Source organism: Patagioenas fasciata, chromosome 33, assembly GCF_037038585.1.
Source record: "Patagioenas fasciata isolate bPatFas1 chromosome 33, bPatFas1.hap1, whole genome shotgun sequence".
NCBI lineage: Eukaryota > Metazoa > Chordata > Aves > Columbiformes > Columbidae > Patagioenas > Patagioenas fasciata.
The window spans coordinates 333,095-353,274 of NC_092552.1; the positions used below are offsets into that span (position 1 = coordinate 333,095).

At 67.6% G+C, this 20,180-nt stretch overlaps 2 protein-coding genes across 3 annotated transcripts; both read right to left on the reverse strand.

The window, feature by feature from the left end:
- Positions 1-450: 450 nt before the first annotated feature.
- LOC136114065 (uncharacterized) lies at positions 451-8,260 on the reverse strand. Its single transcript, XM_065859351.2, has 9 exons — positions 7,978-8,260; positions 7,195-7,410; positions 7,054-7,111; positions 6,314-6,493; positions 5,723-5,793; positions 4,438-5,155; positions 1,433-1,877; positions 533-617; positions 451-456 (listed from the first exon to the last, which is right to left on the reverse strand). Exons 1-9 carry the CDS (start codon positions 8,035-8,037, stop codon positions 451-453), a joined length of 1,839 nt encoding a protein of 612 aa, XP_065715423.2. The 5' UTR covers positions 8,038-8,260.
- A 286-nt stretch (positions 8,261-8,546) lies between these two features.
- Positions 8,547-19,698, reverse strand: TIMM50 (translocase of inner mitochondrial membrane 50). 2 transcript variants are annotated; one of them, XM_071800825.1, is made up of 10 exons: positions 19,490-19,698; positions 17,918-18,080; positions 16,835-16,866; positions 15,848-16,157; positions 14,601-14,720; positions 14,412-14,516; positions 14,225-14,323; positions 11,716-11,872; positions 8,897-9,003; positions 8,547-8,783 (listed from the first exon to the last, which is right to left on the reverse strand). In XM_071800825.1, exons 1-10 carry the CDS (start codon positions 19,688-19,690, stop codon positions 8,680-8,682), a joined length of 1,398 nt encoding a protein of 465 aa, XP_071656926.1. In that variant the 5' UTR covers positions 19,691-19,698; the 3' UTR covers positions 8,547-8,679. The 2 variants fall into 2 exon arrangements, with proteins under 2 accessions (XP_071656926.1, XP_071656927.1); XM_071800826.1 differs by lacking the exon at positions 19,490-19,698 and having other exon boundaries at positions 15,848-15,906; positions 16,136-16,157; positions 17,918-18,549.
- Between the last annotated feature and the right edge of the window lie 482 nt (positions 19,699-20,180).

A 20,180-nucleotide genomic window follows, 5' to 3' on the forward strand; every position in this document is an offset into this window, starting at 1 on the left:
GCGCGCTGCCCCCCCTCCCCATCTCTCCCTTCCGATTGGTCGAGAGCGCTGCTTATTACGGCGCGGGGGGCGTTGCAAGGCGAGGGAGGGCGGGAACGCTGGTGTGGCGGAGGAAGCAATCGAGCGCCGAGCTCCGAGGGAAGGCGAGTTGAGCGCCGAATCACGGAGCGGGCGGAGCCAACGCGACGCTTTCTGGGGGGGGGCGGGACGGGGGGCGGCCCCGTGTCCCCCCCGGTGGGTTCCGGGTGACGCAGTGACACGGACAAACGTCTCAAAGAGCTTTTATGGCACACCCCGCCCCCCCCATCCTCATTGCGCCTTGGGGGGGGTCCCCAAATCACTGGGGGGACCCCAAACTTGGGGAGTTGGGCTGGTCCAGGGCGGGTCCATCAGTGCCGGGTTAAACCACTTGGCGGGGTGGGGGTTCTGGGCGGGTCCATGAGCGCCGGGTCACACCTGGGGGGATAAACGGGGGTTAAAGTGGGGGGGGGAGCAATGGGGGTACCGGGGGGATTTGGGGAGGGGCACCCACCCGTGTCGCGGACGCGCGTGGCGGCCGCCGCTCCCTCTCGGGGGCGCTCATTGCGGGGTCCCCCCCCGGCTCTGCCGCGTGGTTGCTGCCGAAGAAAACACCTGTGAGCCCCCCCCAAAAATCACTTGGTACAAACCACAACCCCCCAACCCCTTCAGGGGGTCCCCCCGTGTCCCCCCCACCCCCAAAGCCATTGGGGGGGGGTCCCCCATATCCCCACCCACCCAAACCCATTCGGGGGGTCTCCCCATCCCAGGGGGTCTCCCCATCCCATTGGGGGGTCTCCCCATTCCCAGGTGTTCTCCTCATTCCCACAGGGGTCTCCCCATCCCACTGGGGGGGTCTCCCCATTCTGGGGGGTTCTCTCACCTGTCCCCCCCACCCCAAACCCATTGGGGGTGTCCCCCCATTCCCAGGGTGGGTCTCCCCATCCCATTGAGGGGGGTTCTCCCCATTCCCAGGTGTTCTCCCCATTCCTGGGGGTCTCCCCATCCCACTGGGGGGGGTCTCCCCATTCCCAGGGGGTCCCCCCATCCCACTGGGGGGGGTCTCCCCATTCCTGGGGGTCTCCCCATTCCCAGGGGGTCTCCCCATCCCACTGGGGGGGGGTCTCCCCATTCCCAGGGGGTCCCCCCATCCCACTGAGGGGGGTTCTCCCCATTCCCAGGTGTTCTCCCCATTCCTGGGGGTCCCCCCATCCCACTGGGGGGGGTCTCCCCATTCCCAGGGGGTCCCCCCATCCCACTGAGGGGGGTTCTCCCCATTCCCAGGTGTTCTCCCCATTCCCAGGGGTCCCCCCATCCCATTGAGTGGGGTTCTCCCCATTCCTGGGGGTGCCCCCATCCCATTGTGGCGGGGGGGGGGGGGGGGGGGGGTCTCCCCATTCTCAGGTCATCTCACCTGTCCCCCCCCCTCCTCCTCCTCCTCAGCGCCACCCCCACCCCCGGCACCAAGAGCACCAAGGGCAGCAGCAACGCCAAGGCCAGCGGCGCCGGGGGGGGCAGCGGGGACCTCCGGCGCTGCCGGGGGGCCCCCCCCACCTCCTCCTCGCAGCGAACGCCCATGAAGCCGGGGGGGCAGGCGCAGACGTGGCCCGAGATGTGGGTGTAGCAGGTGCCCCCGTGGGCGCAGGGGCTGGGGGTGCAGTCGTCGGCGCGGTGGCAGCGGGGGGGGGCGTAGCCCAGGGTGCAGCTGCAGGTGAAGCTGTTGGGGCCGTCCTGGCAGGTGCCCCCGTTGGCGCAGGGGTTGGGGGAACAGTCGTCCCGGTTGTGTTGGCAAAGGGGACCCCAAAAACCAGGGGGGCAGCGGCAGGAGGGGCCGCGGGGGGTGTCGCGGCAGTGGGCGCCTGGGGGGACAGCGGGGTGGTGAGGACGTGCGGGACGGTGACATCGAATGGGGGGCATGGGGACATGGGGACGGTGACATCGAATGGGGGGCATGGGGACAGTGACATCGAATGGGGGGCATGGGGACATGGGGACAGTGACATCGAATGGGGGACATGGGGACATGGGGACGGTGACATCGAATGGGGGGCATGGGGACATGGGGACAGTGACATCGAATGGGGGGCATGGGGACATGGGGACAGTGACATCGAATGGGGGGCATGGGGACAGTGACATCGAATGAGGGGCATGGGGACAGTGACATCGAATGAGGGACATGGGGACGGTGACATTGAATGGGGGGCATGGGGACGGTGACATTGAATGGGGGGCATGGGGACATGGGGACGGTGACATCGAATGGGGGGCATGGGGACAGTGACATCGAATGGGGGGCATGGGGACAGTGACATCGAATGAGGGGCATGGGGACATGGGGACGGTGACATTGAATGGGGGACATGGGGACAGTGACATCGAATGGGGGACATGGGGACAGTGACATCGAATGAGGGGCATGGGGACAGTGACATCGAATGGGGGGCATGGGGACATGGGGACGGTGACATTGAATGGGGGACATGGGGACAGTGACATCGAATGAGGGGCATGGGGACAGTGACATCGAATGAGGGACATGGGGACGGTGACATTGAATGGGGGGCATGGGGACGGTGACATTGAATGGGGGGCATGGGGACATGGGGACGGTGACATCGAATGGGGGGCATGGGGACAGTGACATCGAATGGGGGGCATGGGGACAGTGACATCGAATGAGGGACATGGGGACGGTGACATTGAATGGGGGGCATGGGGACGGTGACATTGAATGGGGGGCATGGGGACATGGGGACGGTGACATCGAATGGGGGGCATGGGGACAGTGACATCGAATGGGGGACATGGGGACGGTGACATTGAATGGGGGGCATGGGGACAGTGACATCGAATGGGGGGCATGGGGACATGGGGACGGTGACATCGAATGGGGGGCATGGGGACAGTGACATCGAATGGGGGACATGGGGACAGTGACATCGAATGGGGGGCATGGGGACATGGGGACGGTGACATTGAATGGGGGACATGGGGACAGTGACATCGAATGGGGGACATGGGGACAGTGACATCGAATGGGGGGCATGGGGACATGGGGACGGTGACATCGAATGGGGGGCATGGGGACAGTGACATCGAATGGGGGGCATGGGGACATGGGGACAGTGACATCGAATGGGGGGCATGGGGACAGTGACATCGAATGGGGGACATGGGGACATGGGGATGGTGACATCGAATGGGGGGCATGGGGACAGTGACATCAAATGGGGGGCATGGGGACATGGGGACGGTGACATCGAATGGGGGGCATGGGGACAGTGACATCGAATGGGGGGCATGGGGACATGGGGACGGTGACATCGAATGGGGGGCATGGGGACAGTGACATCGAATGGGGGGCATGGGGACATGGGGACGGTGACATCGAATGGGGGGCATGGGGACAGTGACATCGAATGGGGGACATGGGGACATGGGGACGGTGACATCGAATGGGGGGCATGGGGACATTGGGGACATGGGGACAGTGACATCGAATGGGGGACATGGGGACATGGGGACAGTGACATCGAATGGGGGGCATGGGGACAGTGACATCGAATGAGGGGCATGGGGACAGTGACATCGAATGGGGGACATGGGGACACTGGGACATGGGGGATATGGGGACATGGGAGACATGGGGGATATGGGGGACATGGGAGACATGTGGGATATGGGGGACATGGAAGACAGTGACATCAAATGAGGGACATGGGGGGCATGGGGGACAGTGGGGACATGAGGGACAGTGACACCAAACAGGGGACATGGGGACATGTGGGGCATGGGGACAGTGACATTGAACGGGGGACATGGGGACACTGGGGACATGGGGGATGTGGGGGACATGGGAGATATGAGGGCACTGGGGACATTGGGACATCGGTGACATGGGGACAATGACATCGAATCGGGGACATGGGGGATATTGGGGACAGTGACATTGAGTGGGAGACATGGGGACACTGGGGACATGGGTGACAGTGACATCGAATGGGGGACATGTGGGACACTGGGGACACTGGGGACATGGGAGACAGTGACATTCAACGAGGGACATGGGGGACATGGGAACATTGGGGACATTGGGGACACTCAGGTGACACTGAGGTGACACTGAGGTGACACAGGGGACACTGAGGTGACACTGACCATTGAGACACGGGCTCTGCGCACACGGGTGGGTGGGGATGGGGACACGGGTGACACAGGTGACATGGGGGACACCAAGGTGACACGGGTGACGCTGAGGTGACACCGAGGTGACACAGGTGACACTGACCGTTGAGACACGGGCTCTGCGCACACGGGTGGGTGGGGATGGGGACACGGGTGACACAGGTGACACGGGTGACACAGGTGACACGGGTGACACTGAGGTGACACTGAGGTGACACAGGTGACACTGACCGTTGAGACACGGGCTCTGCGCACACCGGTCCGCCCGCCGCTCGCAGTTGGCGCCGCGGTAGCCGGGGGGGCAGCGGCAGCTGTAGCCGGTGTCACCGTCCCCCGTGGGGACACAGGAGCCGCCGTTGAAACACGGCCCGAGGGCACACGGGGACACCGGGGACACCCCCAGGGACACCCCCAGGGACACCCCCGGGGACACCCCCGGGGACCCCCCTGGGGACTCCCCCGGGGCCACCAGGGACAGCGGGGACTCCCCTGGAGCTGCTGGTCCTGAGACCACTGGGGAAACCCCCGGGGATACCCCAGGGGAACCCCCCGGGGCTTCCGGTCCTGGGGCTCCTGGGGATACCCTTGGGGAGACCCCTGGGACTTCCGGGGCAACCCCCGGGGATACCCCTGGGGAACCCCCTGGGGCTTCTGGTCCTGGGGCTCCCGGGGATACCCTTGGGGAGACCCCTGGGACTTCCAGGGCGACCCCCGGGGATACCCCTGGGGAACCCCCTGAGGGTTCTGGTCCTGGGGCTCCTGGGGATACCCTTGGGGAGACCCCCAGGACATCCGGGGCGACCCCCGGGGATACCCTTGGGGAAACCCCCAGGACTTCTGGGGCGACCCCCGGGGATACCCCAGGGGACACCCCCGGGGGTGCCGGTGCCTCCGGTGCCGCTGGCCGGGGGGGGTCACACGGTGGCCCCCGGGAGTCGCTGTCGGGACCCTGCGGAGGTGGCACCGTTAATGGGGGGGGGGACACCGGGGACACCCCCTTGGCGGGGGGAGGACGGGTGGGGACAGAGGGGTCATGGGGTGACCGGGGGGGGTCCATGGGGTGACACTGGGGGGATCCCGGTGTGGGGGGGTCCCTGGGGTGACACTGGGGGGGTCCTGAGGTGACTGGGGGGGGGGTCATGGGGTGACATTGGGGGGTCCCTGGGGAGACACTGGGGGGCGTCCCAGTGCAAGGGGGTCCCTGGGATGACACTGGGGGGGTCCCGGTGTGGGGGAATCCCTGGGGTGACATTGGGGGTCCCTGGGGTGACCGGGGTGGGGGGTCAGGGTGACATTGTGGGGGGGGTCCCAGTGCAAGGGGGTCCCTGAGGTGACAATGGGGGGTCCTGGGGTGACAGTGGGGATCCCTGGGGTGACCGGAGGGGTCAGGGTGACATTGCGGGTCCCTGTGGTGACATTGGGGGTCCCTGGGGTGACACTGGGGGGGGGGTTGAGGTGACACTGGGGGTCCCTGGGGTGCCCGGGGGGGTTTCGGGGTGGGGGGGTCCCCACTCACCACACAGGATCCCCCGTTGGCGCCGGCGCTGCCGTTGGTGCCGGGGGGGGCACAGGGCTCCCGACACCTCCCTGTGGGGACAGAGGGGGTCAGGACCCCCACATTTCCCCATGCCCCCAATGTCCCCTGCGTCCCCCATCTGATGTCACTGTCCCCCATGTCCCCACGTCCCCCATGTCCCCGTGTCCCCATGACCCCCCACGTCCCCCATTCAATGTCAGCGTCCCCATGTCCCCATGGCCCCATGGCCCCCCATGTCCCCCATTCAATATCAGTGTCCCCAAAGTCCCCATGTCCCCCATTCAACATCACTGCCCCCCATGTCCCCCCATATCCCCATGTCCCCCCACGTCCCCCACATCCCCCATGTCCCCCACATCCCCATGTCCCCCACATCCCCCATGTCCCCCACGTCCCCCCATGTCCCCCCACATCTCCAATCTCCCCCATGCCCCCCCATGTCCCCACATCCCCCATGTCCCCACGTCCCCCCTGTCCCCCATGTCCCCCCATGTCCCCCCACATCTCCAATCTCCCTCATGCCCCCCCATGTCCCCACGTCCCCCCTGTCCCCCACGGGCTGTCACTCACGGCGGGGGGGCCGGGGGGGTGCGCAGCGGGGGGGCCGCGCGGGGGGGCGGCAGCGCAGGCGGGTGCGGAACCTCAGGCCCCCCCCGGCGGGCCCCCCCCCGCCCCCCCCGGTCCAGGGCCCCCCCGGGAGCAGGTGCTGCCGCGTCACCGCGCGCCCCAGGAAACGGCGCCGGGGGGGCCCTGGGGGGGACACATCAGCACCCCCGGACCCCCCCTCGCATCGCCCCATTCACCCCCCCTCACAGAACCCCCCAAACCCCAGGGCCGCCCAGGGCCCCCCCGGACCCCCTTTTGCCACCCATTGACCCCCCAGGACCCCCACGTACCCCCCCAACCACATGGGACCCCCTCAACCCCATGGGGTCCCCCTAGACCCCCCAAACCCCAGGGCCCCATTTGTGCCCCCCCGGACCCCCCTTTGTCCCCCATTGGCCCCCTTTGACTCCCATTTAACTCACTGGGGCCCCCTAAACCCCAGGGCCCCCCATTTGCCCCCCCAGACCCCCATTTGCCCCACATTGACCCCCTGGGACCCCCATTTACCCCCCAAACCCCAGGGAACCCCTTGACCCCCATTCTCCCCCCCATAACCCCAGACCCCCATTTGCCCCCTGGGACCCCCATTTACCCACCCTCATGGGACCCCCATCTGCCCCCCACCCTCATGGGGCTCCCCCCAAACCCCAGACCCCCCATTTGTCCCCCCAGACCCCCATTTGCCCCCCATGCCCCCCACTCACCCCCAGATCCTTCGGGCTCTTCCAGTCTCCAGGACTCAATGACAAGGGACACGGTGCCCTGGGGGGGGACACCCAAATTTAGGGGGGGGGTCACTCCTAATCCCTTGTTGGGGGGGTCAGTTTTGGGGGGGGTGTCCTCACCGGCCACGGGAAAGCAAAAGGCAAGCGGAGAATTCGGGGGGTCCCCGGAGCGGGGGGGGGGCCGGGGGGGCTGTGAGTGACCCCCAAAGTGCAGCCGCCCCCCCCGGGGGGGCGCAGGCAGAGCCGGAAAATGAGGCGGCAGGAGGGGGGGGGCTCCCCGCACGGCCCCCCCCGCGCCGACAGCACCCGCAGCTCCAGCACCCCCGATGGGGCCACCTGGGGGGGGGCGGGGGGGTCAGCACCTGGGACCCCCCAAAATCCGCCCCCCCAGAGCCCCAAAGTGGCCCCTCAGGGACCCCTCAGCAGCTCAACCCCCCCCCCCAATCCCCCAAATACCCTGAGACCCCCCCCAGCCTGAAACTCCCCCCAGGGGACCCCCCGGGACTCCCCCCAATAACCCCCCAAATAAGCCCCCAAGACCCCCCCTAAATAACCCTCCAGAAACCCCCCCAATAAACCCCCGAGACCCCCCAAATAAACCCCCAGGACCCCCCTAAATAACCCTCCAGGGACCCCCCCAAGCAACCCCCCATGAGCCCCCAAAGAAGCCCCCAGGACCCCACGAAATAACCCCCCAGTACCACCCCAAATAACCCCCCATGAAGCCCCCCCAATAAACCCCCGTGACCCCCAAATAAGCCCCTAGGGCCCCCCCAGATAACCCCTCATGACCCCCTAAATAACCCCCCATGATCCCCCCCAATTAACCCCCCAGGACCCCCCCTAAACAAACCCCCAGGACCCCCCAAATAACGCCCAGACCCCCCCATGGTTGATACTCACGGGGGGGGCGCAGAGGAGGATGAGGATGATGGGGGGGGGGAGGAAGGCGCGGGGCGCCATTTGGGGAGGGGGTCGGGGGGTCCCGTCCGCTCCGGGGGCTCCGCGGGGTCTGAGCGCGGCGAGACCCCCAGACCCATTTCTAAGGGCTTGGCCACGCCCCCAGCTCCAGGCCACGCCCACTATACCCCTTTGGAAAGGCTCGAGCCCACCCCAGGCCACGCCCCCAACTCACAGACCACTGTGAAAGTGTTCGCCCCGCCCCTTTATTAGACCACGCCCCCATCCGCTGGCCACGCCCCCAAGCCATAGACACCTGTAAAGTGCTCGCCCCCCCCACTTTGTCAGGCCACGCCCCCGGCCAAACCACGCCCCCGGCCAAACCACGCCCCCAACCCATAGCACCCTGTAAAGGGCTCACCCAGCCTCTTTATATGGCCACGCCCCCTCGCCTGACCACGCCCCCCGGGACCCAGATCGCGCCCCCCAACCCGGCTTGGGGGGTCACCCCGCGCCCCCCCACATCACCACAGCACCCACAGCTCCACGTCACTCTTTATTCACCCCCCCACCCCAAAACCCCCCAAAAACGGGGCTGCTGCCCAAACTGTCCATGTCACAGCGCCGCGTCACCCCCCACGCTCCCCCAAAAACGGAGGGGGGGGCGGCGCCTGGGGACACCCCGCTGATGACGTCACCATGACGTCACCACGACGTCACTGCTGCTTGGAGCGTGGCCAGAACCGCCCCGCCAGGCCCCCCAGGAACAGCCCCGCCGGCTTCTGCTCCGCCAAGCGCTGCTGCTCCTCCTGCCGTTTGGGGCAAAAAGCCGCCGTTACGGGCAAAACGGGGGGCGCGTCCCCCGGTCTGCCCCTTGTCCCCACCCCCCCGGTGGCCCCTGATGTCCCCTTGTGTCCCCAACCTCCTCCAGCTGCGTCCGGCGCCGTTTGAACGCCGCCAGCGGATCCTCCTCCAGCGCGTAGTTCTCCAGCACCGTCCGTACGTCCTCCACGCCGCTGAGCGCGATGGCTGCGGGACAGACGGACGCGGCGTCGCAGGGGGGGTTCGGGACCCATATTTGCCCCCACATCCTCATGGGACCCCCCCCAAACCTCAGACCCCCCATTTGCCCTCACCCTGGGACCCCCATTTAACCCCCTGGGACCCCCATTCAACCCCCAAACCCCAGGGAATCCCTTGACCCCCATTCCCCCCCAAACCCCAGGGCTCCCATTTACTCCCCAAACCCCAGGGCCCCCCATTTGCCCCCCAAACCCCAGGGAACCCCTTGACCCCCAGACCCCAGGGCCCCCATTTGCCCCACATTGACCCCCTGGGACCCCCATTTACCCCCCAAACCCCAGGGAACCCCTTGACCCCCATTCCTCCCCCACAGCCCAGGGCCCCCATTCCTCCCCCAAAGCCCAGGGCCCCCCATTTGCCCCCCAAACCCCAGGGCCCCCATTCCTCCCCCAAAGCCCAGGGCCCCCATTCCTCCCCCAAAGCCCAGGGCCCCCATTCCTCCCCCACAGCCCAGAGCCCCCATTCCTCCCCCAAACCCCAGGGCCCCCATTCCTCCCCCAAACCCCAGGGCCCCCATTCCTCCCCCAAAGCCCAGGCCCCCCATTTGCCCCCCAAACCCCAGGGCCCCCATTCCTCCCCCAAAGCCCAGGGCCCCCATTCCTCCCCCACAGCCCAGAGCCCCCATTCCTCCCCCAAAGCCCAGGGCCCCCATTCCTCCCCCAAAGCCCAGGGCCCCCATTCCTCCCCCACAGCCCAGAGCCCCCATTCCTCCCCCAAACCCCAGGGCCCCCATTCCTCCCCCAAACCCCAGGGCCCCCATTCCTCCCCCAAAGCCCAGGCCCCCCATTTGCCCCCCAAACCCCAGGGCCCCCATTCCTCCCCCAAAGCCCAGGGCCCCCATTCCTCCCCCACAGCCCAGAGCCCCCATTCCTCCCCCAAAGCCCAGGGCCCCCATTCCTCCCCCAAAGCCCAGAGCCCCCATTCCTCCCCCAAAGCCCAGAGCCCCCATTCCTCCCCCACAGCCCAGAGCCCCCATTCCTCCCCCAAAGCCCAGAGCCCCCATTCCTCCCCCAAAGCCCAGAGCCCCCATTCCTCCCCCACAGCCCAGAGCCCCCATTCCTCCCCCAAAGCCCAGAGCCCCCATTCCTCCCCCAAAGCCCAGAGCCCCCATTCCTCCCCCACAGCCCAGAGCCCCCATTCCTCCCCCAAAGCCCAGAGCCCCCATTCCTCCCCCAAAGCCCAGAGCCCCCATTCCTCCCCCAAAGCCCAGAGCCCCCATTCCTCCCCCAAAGCCCAGAGCCCCCATTCCTCCCCCACAGCCCAGGGCCCCCATTCCTCCCCCACAGCCCAGAGCCCCCATTCCTCCCCCAAAGCCCAGGGCCCCCATTCCTCCCCCAAAGCCCAGAGCCCCCATTCCTCCCCCACAGCCCAGAGCCCCCATTCCTCCCCCACAGCCCAGAGCCCCCATTCCTCCCCCAAACCCCAGGGCCCCCATTCCTCCCCCAAACCCCAGGGCCCCCATTCCTCCCCCAAAGCCCAGAGCCCCCATTCCTCCCCCAAACCCCAGGGCCCCCATTCCTCCCCCAAAGCCCAGAGCCCCCATTCCTCCCCCAAAGCCCAGAGCCCCCATTCCTCCCCCAAACCCCAGGGCCCCCATTCCTCCCCCAAAGCCCAGAGCCCCCATTCCTCCCCCACAGCCCAGAGCCCCCATTCCTCCCCCAAAGCCCAGGGCCCCCATTCCTCCCCCACAGCCCAGGGCCCCCATTCCTCCCCCAAAGCCCAGGGCCCCCATTCCTCCCCCAAACCCCAGGGCCCCCATTCCTCCCCCAAAGCCCAGGGCCCCCATTCCTCCCCCAAAGCCCAGAGCCCCCATTCCTCCCCCACAGCCCAGGGCCCCCATTCCTCCCCCAAAGCCCAGAGCCCCCATTCCTCCCCCACAGCCCAGAGCCCCCATTCCTCCCCCAAAGCCCAGGGCCCCCATTCCTCCCCCACAGCCCAGAGCCCCCATTCCTCCCCCACAGCCCAGGGCCCCCATTCCTCCCCCAAAGCCCAGAGCCCCCATTCCTCCCCCAAAGCCCAGGGCCCCCATTCCTCCCCCAAAGCCCAGAGCCCCCATTCCTCCCCCACAGCCCAGAGCCCCCATTCCTCCCCCAAAGCCCAGGGCCCCCATTCCTCCCCCAAAGCCAGGGCCCCCATTCCTCCCCCAAAGCCCAGGGCCCCCATTCCTCCCCCACAGCCCAGGGCCCCCATTCCTCCCCCCCAGCCCAGAGCCCCCATTCCTCCCCCAAAGCCCAGGGCCCCCATTCCTCCCCCAAAGCCCAGGGCCCCCATTCCTCCCCCACAGCCCAGGGCCCCCATTCCTCCCCCAAACCCCAGGGCCCCCATTCCTCCCCCAAACCCCAGGGAACCCCTTGCCCCCCAAAGCCCAGGGCCCCCATTCCTCCCCCAAACCCCAGGGAACCCCTTGACCCCCATTCCTCCCCCAAAGCCCAGAGCCCCCATTCCTCCCCCACAGCCCAGGGCCCCCATTCCTCCCCCAAAGCCCAGGGCCCCCATTCCTCCCCCAAAGCCCAGGGCCCCCATTTGCCCCCCAAACCCCAGGGAACCCCTTGATCCCCAAAGCCCAGGGCCCCCATTCCTCCCCCCCAGCGCAGCCCCCCATCCGCCCCCAGGCCCCCCAGGGGCGGGGTGCGGGGTGCGGGGTGCGGCGGCACCCACTCTTGAGGAAGGCGGCCAGGTCGTAGAGCGCGCGGTCGCCGGAGCCGCCGTCCCAGCGCGGCAGGGCCAGCCCGTTGAACGGCTGCAGGCGGAAGGACTCGCGGCGCCAGTCGACCACCACCACCTTGGCCGGGTCTCTGTTCAGGCACGAGATGTCCTGGGGGCAGAGACAGGGCTGGGGACAGGGGACACGGCATGGGGACGGGACAGGGGACACGGCATGGGGACACGGCATGGGGACGGGACAGGGGACAGGGGACACGGCATGGGGACGGGACAGGGGACACGGCATGGGGACGGGACAGGGGGACAAGGGGACACGGCATGGGGACGGGACAGGGGACACGGCATGGGGACGGGACAGGGGACACGGCATGGGGACGGGATGGGGGGACAAGGGACACGGCATGGGGACGGGACAAGGGACACGGCATGGGGACGGGACGGGGGGACAGGGGGACACGGCCTGGGGACAGGACGGGGGGACAGGGGGACACGGCACGGGGACGGGACAGGGGACACGGCATGGGGACGGGACAGGGGACAGGGGACACGGCATGGGGACAGGACGGGGGGACACGGCATGGGGACGGGACAGGGGGACAGGGGGACACAGCATAGGGACACAGCATGGGGACACGGCATGGGGACACGGCATGGGGACACGGCATGGGGACAGGGGGACATGGGGACACAGCATGGGGATGGGACAGGGGGACATGGGGACATGGCATGGGGACAGGACAGGGGGACAGGGGGACATGGCATGGGGACAGGACAGGGGGACACGGCATGGGGACGGGACAGGGGGACAGGGGGACATGGCATGGGGACGGGGGGACACGGCATGGGGACGGGACAGGGGGACACGGCATGGGGACGGGACAGGGGGACATGGGGACACAGTATGGGGACGGGACAGGGGGACACGGCATGGGGACACAGCATGGGGACGGGACAGGGGGACATGGGGACACAGTATGGGGACGGGACAGGGGGACACGGCATGGGGACGGGACGGGGGGACATGGGGACACAGTATGGGGACGGGACAGGGGGACACGGCATGGGGACGGGACGGGGGGACATGGGGACACAGTATGGGGACGGGACAGGGGGACACGGCATGGGGACGGGGGGACATGGGGACACGGCATGGGGATGGGACAGGGGGACACGGCATGGGGATGGGACGGGGGGACACAGCATGGGGATGGGACAGGGGGACACAGCATGGGGACAGGGGGACACGGCATGGGGACGGGACGGGGGGACATGGGGACACAGTATGGGGACGGGACAGGGGGACACGGCATGGGGACGGGACGGGGGGACAGGGGGACACGGCATGGGGACGGGGGGACATGGGGACACGGCATGGGGACGGGACAGGGGGACATGGGGACACGGTATGGGGACGGGACAGGGGGACATGGCATGGGGACACAGCATGGGGACGGGACAGGGGGACATGGCATGGGGACGGGACAGGGGGACATGGGGACACGGCATGGGGATGGGACAGGGGGACACGGCATGGGGATGGGACGGGGGGACACAGCATGGGGATGGGACAGGGGGACACAGCATGGGGACAGGGGGACACGGCATGGGGATGGGACAGGGAGACATGGGGACACAGGGGACACAGCCATGGGGATACAGCTGTGGGGACAGACGGACACAGGACACAGGGGACACGGACCAGAGGACACGGCCATGGGGACATGGGGACACAGAGGACATGGCCATGGGGACCCGGGGACACAGGGGACCCGGGGGACAATGGGACACAGGGGACCCGAGGACACAGGGGACATGGGGACAGAGGGGACACGGCGGACAATCGGACACAGGGGACAGAAGGGACATGGGGACAGAGGGGACACGGGGACAGAGGGGACCCGGGGGACCCGGGGGACAATCGGACACAGCGGACATGGGGACAGAGGGGACATGGGGACAGATGGGACATGGGGACAGAGGGGACACGGGGGACCCAGGGGACAATCGGACACAGGGGACATGGGGACAGAGGGGACAGAGGGGACATGGGGACAGATGGGACATGGGGACAGAGGGGACACGGAGGACATGGCAATGGGGACACGGGGACACAGGGGACCCGGGGGACAATGAGACACAGGGGCCAAGGGGCCAGAGGGACACGGGGCCACAGGGGACATGGGGACACGGGGGCCATGGGGCCAGAGGGACACGGGGCCACAGGGGAGATGGGAACACGGGGGCCATGGGGTCAGAGGGACATGGGGTCAGAGGGACATGGGGACATGGGGGCCATGGGGACACGGGGGACATGGGGTCAGAGGGACACGGGGCCACAGGGGACATGGGGACATGGGGGCCATGGGGCCAGAGGGACATGGGGTCAGAGGGACATGGGAACATGGGGGACATGGGGACACGGGGGCCATGGGGTCAGAGGGACATGGGGACACGGGGGACATGGGGTCACAGGGACATGGGGACACGGGGGCCACGTCCCCACCTTGACGTGGTGCCCGTCCATGTAGCGCGTGGCGTCGCGGAACAGGCGGTAGGACACGAAGCCATGGGGGTCGATGCTGTCGATGAGCGGGAACGCAGTCTGGGGGGGACACCGAGAACACGGGGGGGCGTGAGGGGCCAGGGGACACCCCCGGTGTCCCCCCCGGTGTCCCCCCCGGTGTCCCCACCATGCCGGTCTCCGAGGTGAACACCACGATCTCGTAGAGCGGCGCCAGCTGCTGCAGGAGGCTCTCGATGCCCGGGCGCTTCTTGAACCGCCAACCGGTGACGAGCTGGGGACACAACGGGGGGGTCAGGGCGCGGCGGCACCGCGGCGGTGACGCCGGGGACGCGGGGACACCGGGCGGGGCGCTCACCGACCACTCGGGGTGCAGCAGGACGCCCGTCAGCTCGATCACCAGCGTGTACGGGGGTTGGTAATAGGGGTCGCGCAGGGGGTCCGGGAGCAGCTTGGGGCTGGTGGGCTCGATGATCATCTGGGGGGGACGACCCCAAAGAGTGGGGACAAAGCCCCCCCAGGATGGGGGGAGAACCCCCCCAAATTGGGGATGAAACCCCCCAAAAAGGGGGGATAAACCCCCTAAAAAGGGGGGATGAAACCCCCCAAAAAGGGGGGATAAAAAACCCTAAAAAGGGGGGATAAAACACCCCAAAAAGGGGGGATGAAACACCCTAAAAAGGGGGGATGAAACACCCTAAAAAGGGGGGATGAAACACCCCAAAAAGGGGGGACGAAACACCCCAAAAAGGGGGATGAAACACCCACAAAGTGGGGACAAAACCCCCCCAAATTGGGGGTGGAACAACCTCAAAACTGGGGATGAACCAATCCCCAAAAAGGGGGACAAAACCCCCCAAGAAGGAGGGATAAACCCCCCAAAAGTGGGAACAACCCCCCCCCAAACTGGGGACGAAACCCCCCAAAAAAGTGGGGATGAAACAGCCCCAAAAAGGGGATGAAAGCCCCCAAATTGGGGGGGAATCAACCCCAAAGTGGGGAGAAAACACCCCAAAAAGTGGGGATGAACCCCCCAAAATGGGGACAAAACCCCCCCAAAAGTGGGGACAAACCCCCCCCCAAATTGGGGATGAAAGCCCCCAAATTGGGGATGAATCAACCACAAAGTGGGGAGAAACCCCCCCCCCAAATTGGGGATGAAATGACCCCAAAAAGTGGGGACAAACCCCCCCGAAAAATGGGGATGAAACCCCCCCAAAACTGGGGGTGAAATGATCCCAAAGTGGGGATAAACCCCCCAAAAGTGGGGATGAAACCCCCAAAAAGTGGGGACAAACCCCCCCAAAATTAGGGGGTGAAGCGACCCCCAAGTGGGGACAAAACCCCCAAAAAGTGGGGGTGAAACGACCCCAAAGTGGGGACAAAACCCCCCCAAATTCGAGGTGAATCAACCCCAAAGTGGGGAGAACCCCCCCCCCCCAAATTTAGGGCCAAAACAACCCCAAAGTGGGGCCAAAACCCCCCCAATTGTCACAAAACGTCCCCAAAATGGGGACAAAGGTCCTGGGCCGGGAACGCCCCCCCCAGGGGCACAAAAAGGGGGTGACCGTCCCCAAAAAGGGGGGGAACCCCCCCAAAACGCACCTGCCTGTAGTCCTTGAAGTACTTGTAGGTCCTGCGGAGCTGCTGGATGCCCACGGGGTCTGCGGTGACATCGGGGACAATCGGGGACAATCGGTGTCCCCAAGGGGGGGGACAATCGGCGTCCCCAAGTCGGGGTGACACCCCCCGCCCCCCCCCGTGGGAAGGAACCACCGAAACACCCCCAAAAAAGCCCCTTTTGGGTCGCGCCGGGGTGTGAGAACCAAGGTGACAATGGGTGACAATGAGGTGACACTGAGGTGACAAATGGCCCCGGTGTCCCCAACTCACCAGCGTCGAACTCATCGGGGATCTGTGGGGAGAATGGGGGGGGGGTTACAACGGTGACACCGGGGGTGACACCGGGGGTGACACCAGGGGTGACACCGGGGAGGTGACAGCGACAATTTGCACGTAGGTGACGCCGTTTCTGATGTTGTCACCTCCCCCCATGGTGTGATTGTCACCTTGTCACCCCATTTGATGTCCCCGTGTCCTGCCCCCCCCCCCCGGACATGGGACATTTGGCACCTTCCTGTCCCCGGGGGGTCGCACTTCAAAAAGCTCCAAAAAAGGGGTTTTAGGGGAAAATAGGGATTGTCACCCCCCCCATATGGGGACACTCACGCTGGGGACAGATCACTCGCTTTGGGGACAGATCACTCACTTTAGGGACACGCCACCCCCTTGGGGACATGTCACTCACTTTGGGGACATGCCACCTCCCCCAGGGACACAGTACTTTGGGGACAAATCACTCACTTTGGGGACAAATCACTCACTTTGGGGACACACCACCCCCCTTGGGGACAAATCACTTTGGGGACAAATCGCTCACTTTGGGGACATGCCACCCGCCTTGGGGACACGTCACCCCTCCTTGGGGACACGACACCCCCCTTGGGGACATGACACCCCCCTTGGGGACACGTCGTCCCCCACAATGTCCCCAACTGTCCCCAAAGGGCAGGGAGGGGCCGCCGTCCTCACCTTGGCCCCGTGCTCGTCCACTGCGTTGGTGCCTGTGGGGGGAACGGTGACGTTGGGGACATCGCGGGGACACCGGGGGACACTGAGGGACACGGGGGACACTGAGGGGGACGCTGCAGGGACATGGAAGGGACACAGAGGGGACATCGTGGGGACACCATGGGGACACTGGGGGACATGGGGACACCAGGGGACACTGATGGGGACACTGAGAGGGACAATGGGGATAACGGGGGAACATGGGGACACCAGGGGACACTGATGGGGACACTGAGGGGGACAATGGGGGTACCGGGACACTGCGGGGACACCATGAGACACTGGGGGGACACCATGGCGACACCGCGGTGACACCGGGGGACACTAAAGGGGCCACCGCGGTGCCACCGAGGGACACGAGGTGACAGCAGGGGCCACTGCGGTGCCACCGAGGGACACGAGGTGACAGCAGGGGACACCGCGGTGCCACCGAGGGACAGGAGGTGACAGCAGGGGACACTGCGGTGCCACCGAGGGACAGGAGGTGACAGCAGGGGACACCGCGGTGCCACCGAGGGACAGGAGGTGACAGCAGGGGACACCGCGGTGCCACCGAGGGACAGGAGGTGACAGCAGGGGCCACTGCGGTGCCACCGAGGGACACGAGGTGACAGCAGGGGACACTGCGGTGCCACCGAGGGACAGGAGGTGACAGCAGGGGACACCGCGGTGCCACCGAGGGACAGGAGGTGACAGCAGGGGCCACTGCGGTGCCACCGAGGGACAGGAGGTGACAGCAGGGGACACCGCGGTGCCACCGAGGGACACGAGGTGACAGCAGGGGACACCGCGGTGCCACCGAGGGACACGAGGTGACAGCAGGGGACACCGCGGTGCCACCGAGGGACAGGAGGTGACAGCAGGGGACACCGTGGTGCCACCGAGGGACAGGAGGTGACAGCAGGGGACACCGCGGTGCCACCGAGGGACAGGAGGTGACAGCAGGGGACACCGCGGTGCCACCGAGGGACACGAGGTGACAGCAGGGGACACCGCGGTGCCACCGAGGGACAGGAGGTGACAGCAGGGCCCAGCGGGACTCACCGAAGACGTAGAGGATGGCGACGCCGCCGCCGGCGCCCAGCAGCCCCGCCAGGCGCAGGGCCACCCGCCGCAGCAGGGCCGCCCGCGCCCGCCGCCGCGCCTCCTCCTCCGCGCCCCGCGCACCGGCACCGGCGTCCAGCGGCCCGGGGGCGCCCGCCGGAGCCTGGGGACAGCCGGGGGACGTGGGGACACTGGGGGACACCCCAAGGGACACGGCAGGGGACGTGGGGGGGATGTGGGGACACTGGGGGACACCCCAAGGGACACGGCAGGGGACACCCCGGGGGACGTGGGGACACTGGGGGACACCCCAAGGGACACGGCAGGGGACATGGGGACACCCCGGGGGACGTGGGGACACTGGGGGACACCCCAAGGGACACGGCAGGGGACGTGGGGGGGATGTGGGGACACTGGGGGACATCCCAAGGGACACGGCAGGGGACATGGGGACACCCCGGGGGACGTGGGGACACTGGGGGACACCCCAAGGGACACGGCAGGGGACGTGGGGGGGATGTGGGGACACTGGGGGACATCCCAAGGGACACGGCAGGGGACATGGGGACACCCCGGGTGACATGGGGACACTGGGGGACACCCCAAGGGACACGGCAGGGGACGTGGGGGGGACGTGGGGACACTGCGGGACATCCCAAGGGACACGGCAGGGGACATGGGGACACCCTGGGGGACGTGAGGACACTGGGGGACATCCCAAGGGACACAGCAGGGGACGTGGGGACACCCCGGGGGACATGGGGACACTGGGGGACATCCCAAGGGACACGGCAGGGGACGTGGGGACACCCCGGGGGACGTGGGGACACTGGGGGACATCCCAAGGGACACGGCAGGGGACGTGGGGACACCTGGGGGACATGGGGACACTGGGACATGGGGACATCCCAGGGGACACCTCCAGAGGGGACATGGGGACACCTCGGGGACACAGGGACACCCTGGGGACACGGTGGGGGACAATGGGGGGGACATGGGGACACCTGGGGGACAGCGGGGGACATGGGGACACGGGGATGGAGGAGGAACATGGGGAGACCCAGGGAGGGGACAGTGGGGGACATGGGGACACCCTGGGGACACAGTGGGGGACATGGGGAGACCTCGGCGGGGACAGTGGGGGACATGGGGACACCCTGGGGGACATGGGGAGACCCCGGGAGGGACAGTGGGGGACATGGGGACACTCTGGGGGGACAAAAGGGACACAGGGGAGCCCTGGGGACCCCTCAGAGGAAACAGGGGGACTCAGGGATATGGGGGGGACACGGGGACACCCCAGGGGGACACAGGGACAGGGAGGGACAAAGGGGACACAGGGGAGCCCTGGGGACACCCCGGGGGGACAGGGGGACACAGGGGAGCCCTGGGGACACCCCGGAGGGGACATGCAGATAGGGGGGACCACTCAGGGACACTTGGGGACATCCAGGGAGCCTCAGGGGACACCCAGAGACCCCTCGGGGACACCTGGGGACATTCGGGGACAGCCGCGGGTTTCCCGCCCCCTCAGGCCCAGGCCCCGCGCTGCCCGCCCGGGCTCAGCCCCACCTGGTGCCGCCGCAGCCGCTCCCGCAGCACCTCGGCGGTGGCACCGGCGGCACCGGCGGCCCCGGCGGTGGCACCGGTGGCCCCGGAGTCCCCGGAGGCCCCGGCGGTGCCGCTGTGGCCCCGGCCCAGCGCGGAGCGGACCCGCCGGACCCCGAGGGCCCGGACCCCGCGGACCGCACAGGTCGCAGCCGCCGCCGCCATCTTTCCGTACGGCACTGCGCAGGCGCGGCGCCGGTGGCCAATCCCCTTCCTGCGCGCACGGCCAATGAGCGACGGCGGAGGGGGGAGTAGGGGAGGAGTCGGGGTGCGAGAGGCGGGGCGGGAGGGGTGACGACCAATGGAGGCGCGGCTGCTGGCCAATGGTGGCGGAGGGGAGGCGCGGCCGGAGTTGCGAGAGCCAATGAGAGAGCAGGTGGAAGCGGGGAGGGCAAAACACGTGCGCGGCGGCGCGGAATCCGCTTCACCCGCCAAATGGATGGCGCGGGGGGGGGTCCCGGTTTAACCCCCCCGATGCGGCCCCACGGGGGTCACAGAACAACCCCCACCCCGGGCCCCGTTCCAACCCCCTCCCCGCCCCACGGTGGGGCCGGTTTAACCCCCTCTCTGCAGCCCCGGGGGCACAGGGGCCTTAATTCACCCCCCCTCCCTGTTCTGTGGCCCCCGGTTCCCCCCCCTAATGTTACAGGTCCCC

What these genes read in the sequence shown, in the direction of transcription:
- TIMM50 (XM_071800825.1), bottom strand. Translation starts at nt 19,690, where the DNA reads ATGGCGGCGGCGGCTGCGACCTGTGCGGTCCGCGGGGTCCGGGCCCTC. An exon ending in AGCGGCTGCGGCGGCACCAG is followed by an intron (nt 18,081 to 19,489) that starts GTGGGGCTGAGC and finishes GGCTGTCCCCAG; the next exon opens with GCTCCGGCGGGCGCCCCCGG. An exon ending in GCCGGACGCAGCTGGAGGAG is followed by an intron (nt 8,784 to 8,896) that starts GTTGGGGACACA and finishes CCCAAACGGCAG; the next exon opens with GAGGAGCAGCAGCGCTTGGC.
- LOC136114065 (XM_065859351.2), bottom strand. Translation starts at nt 8,037, where the DNA reads ATGGCGCCCCGCGCCTTCCTCCCCCCCCCCATCATCCTCATCCTCCTC. An exon ending in GCAGAGCCCGTGTCTCAACG is followed by an intron (nt 1,878 to 4,437) that starts GTCAGTGTCACC and finishes CTGTCCCCCCAG; the next exon opens with GCGCCCACTGCCGCGACACC. An exon ending in AGGAGGAGGGGGGGGGACAG is followed by an intron (nt 618 to 1,432) that starts GTGAGATGACCT and finishes TTTCTTCGGCAG; the next exon opens with CAACCACGCGGCAGAGCCGG.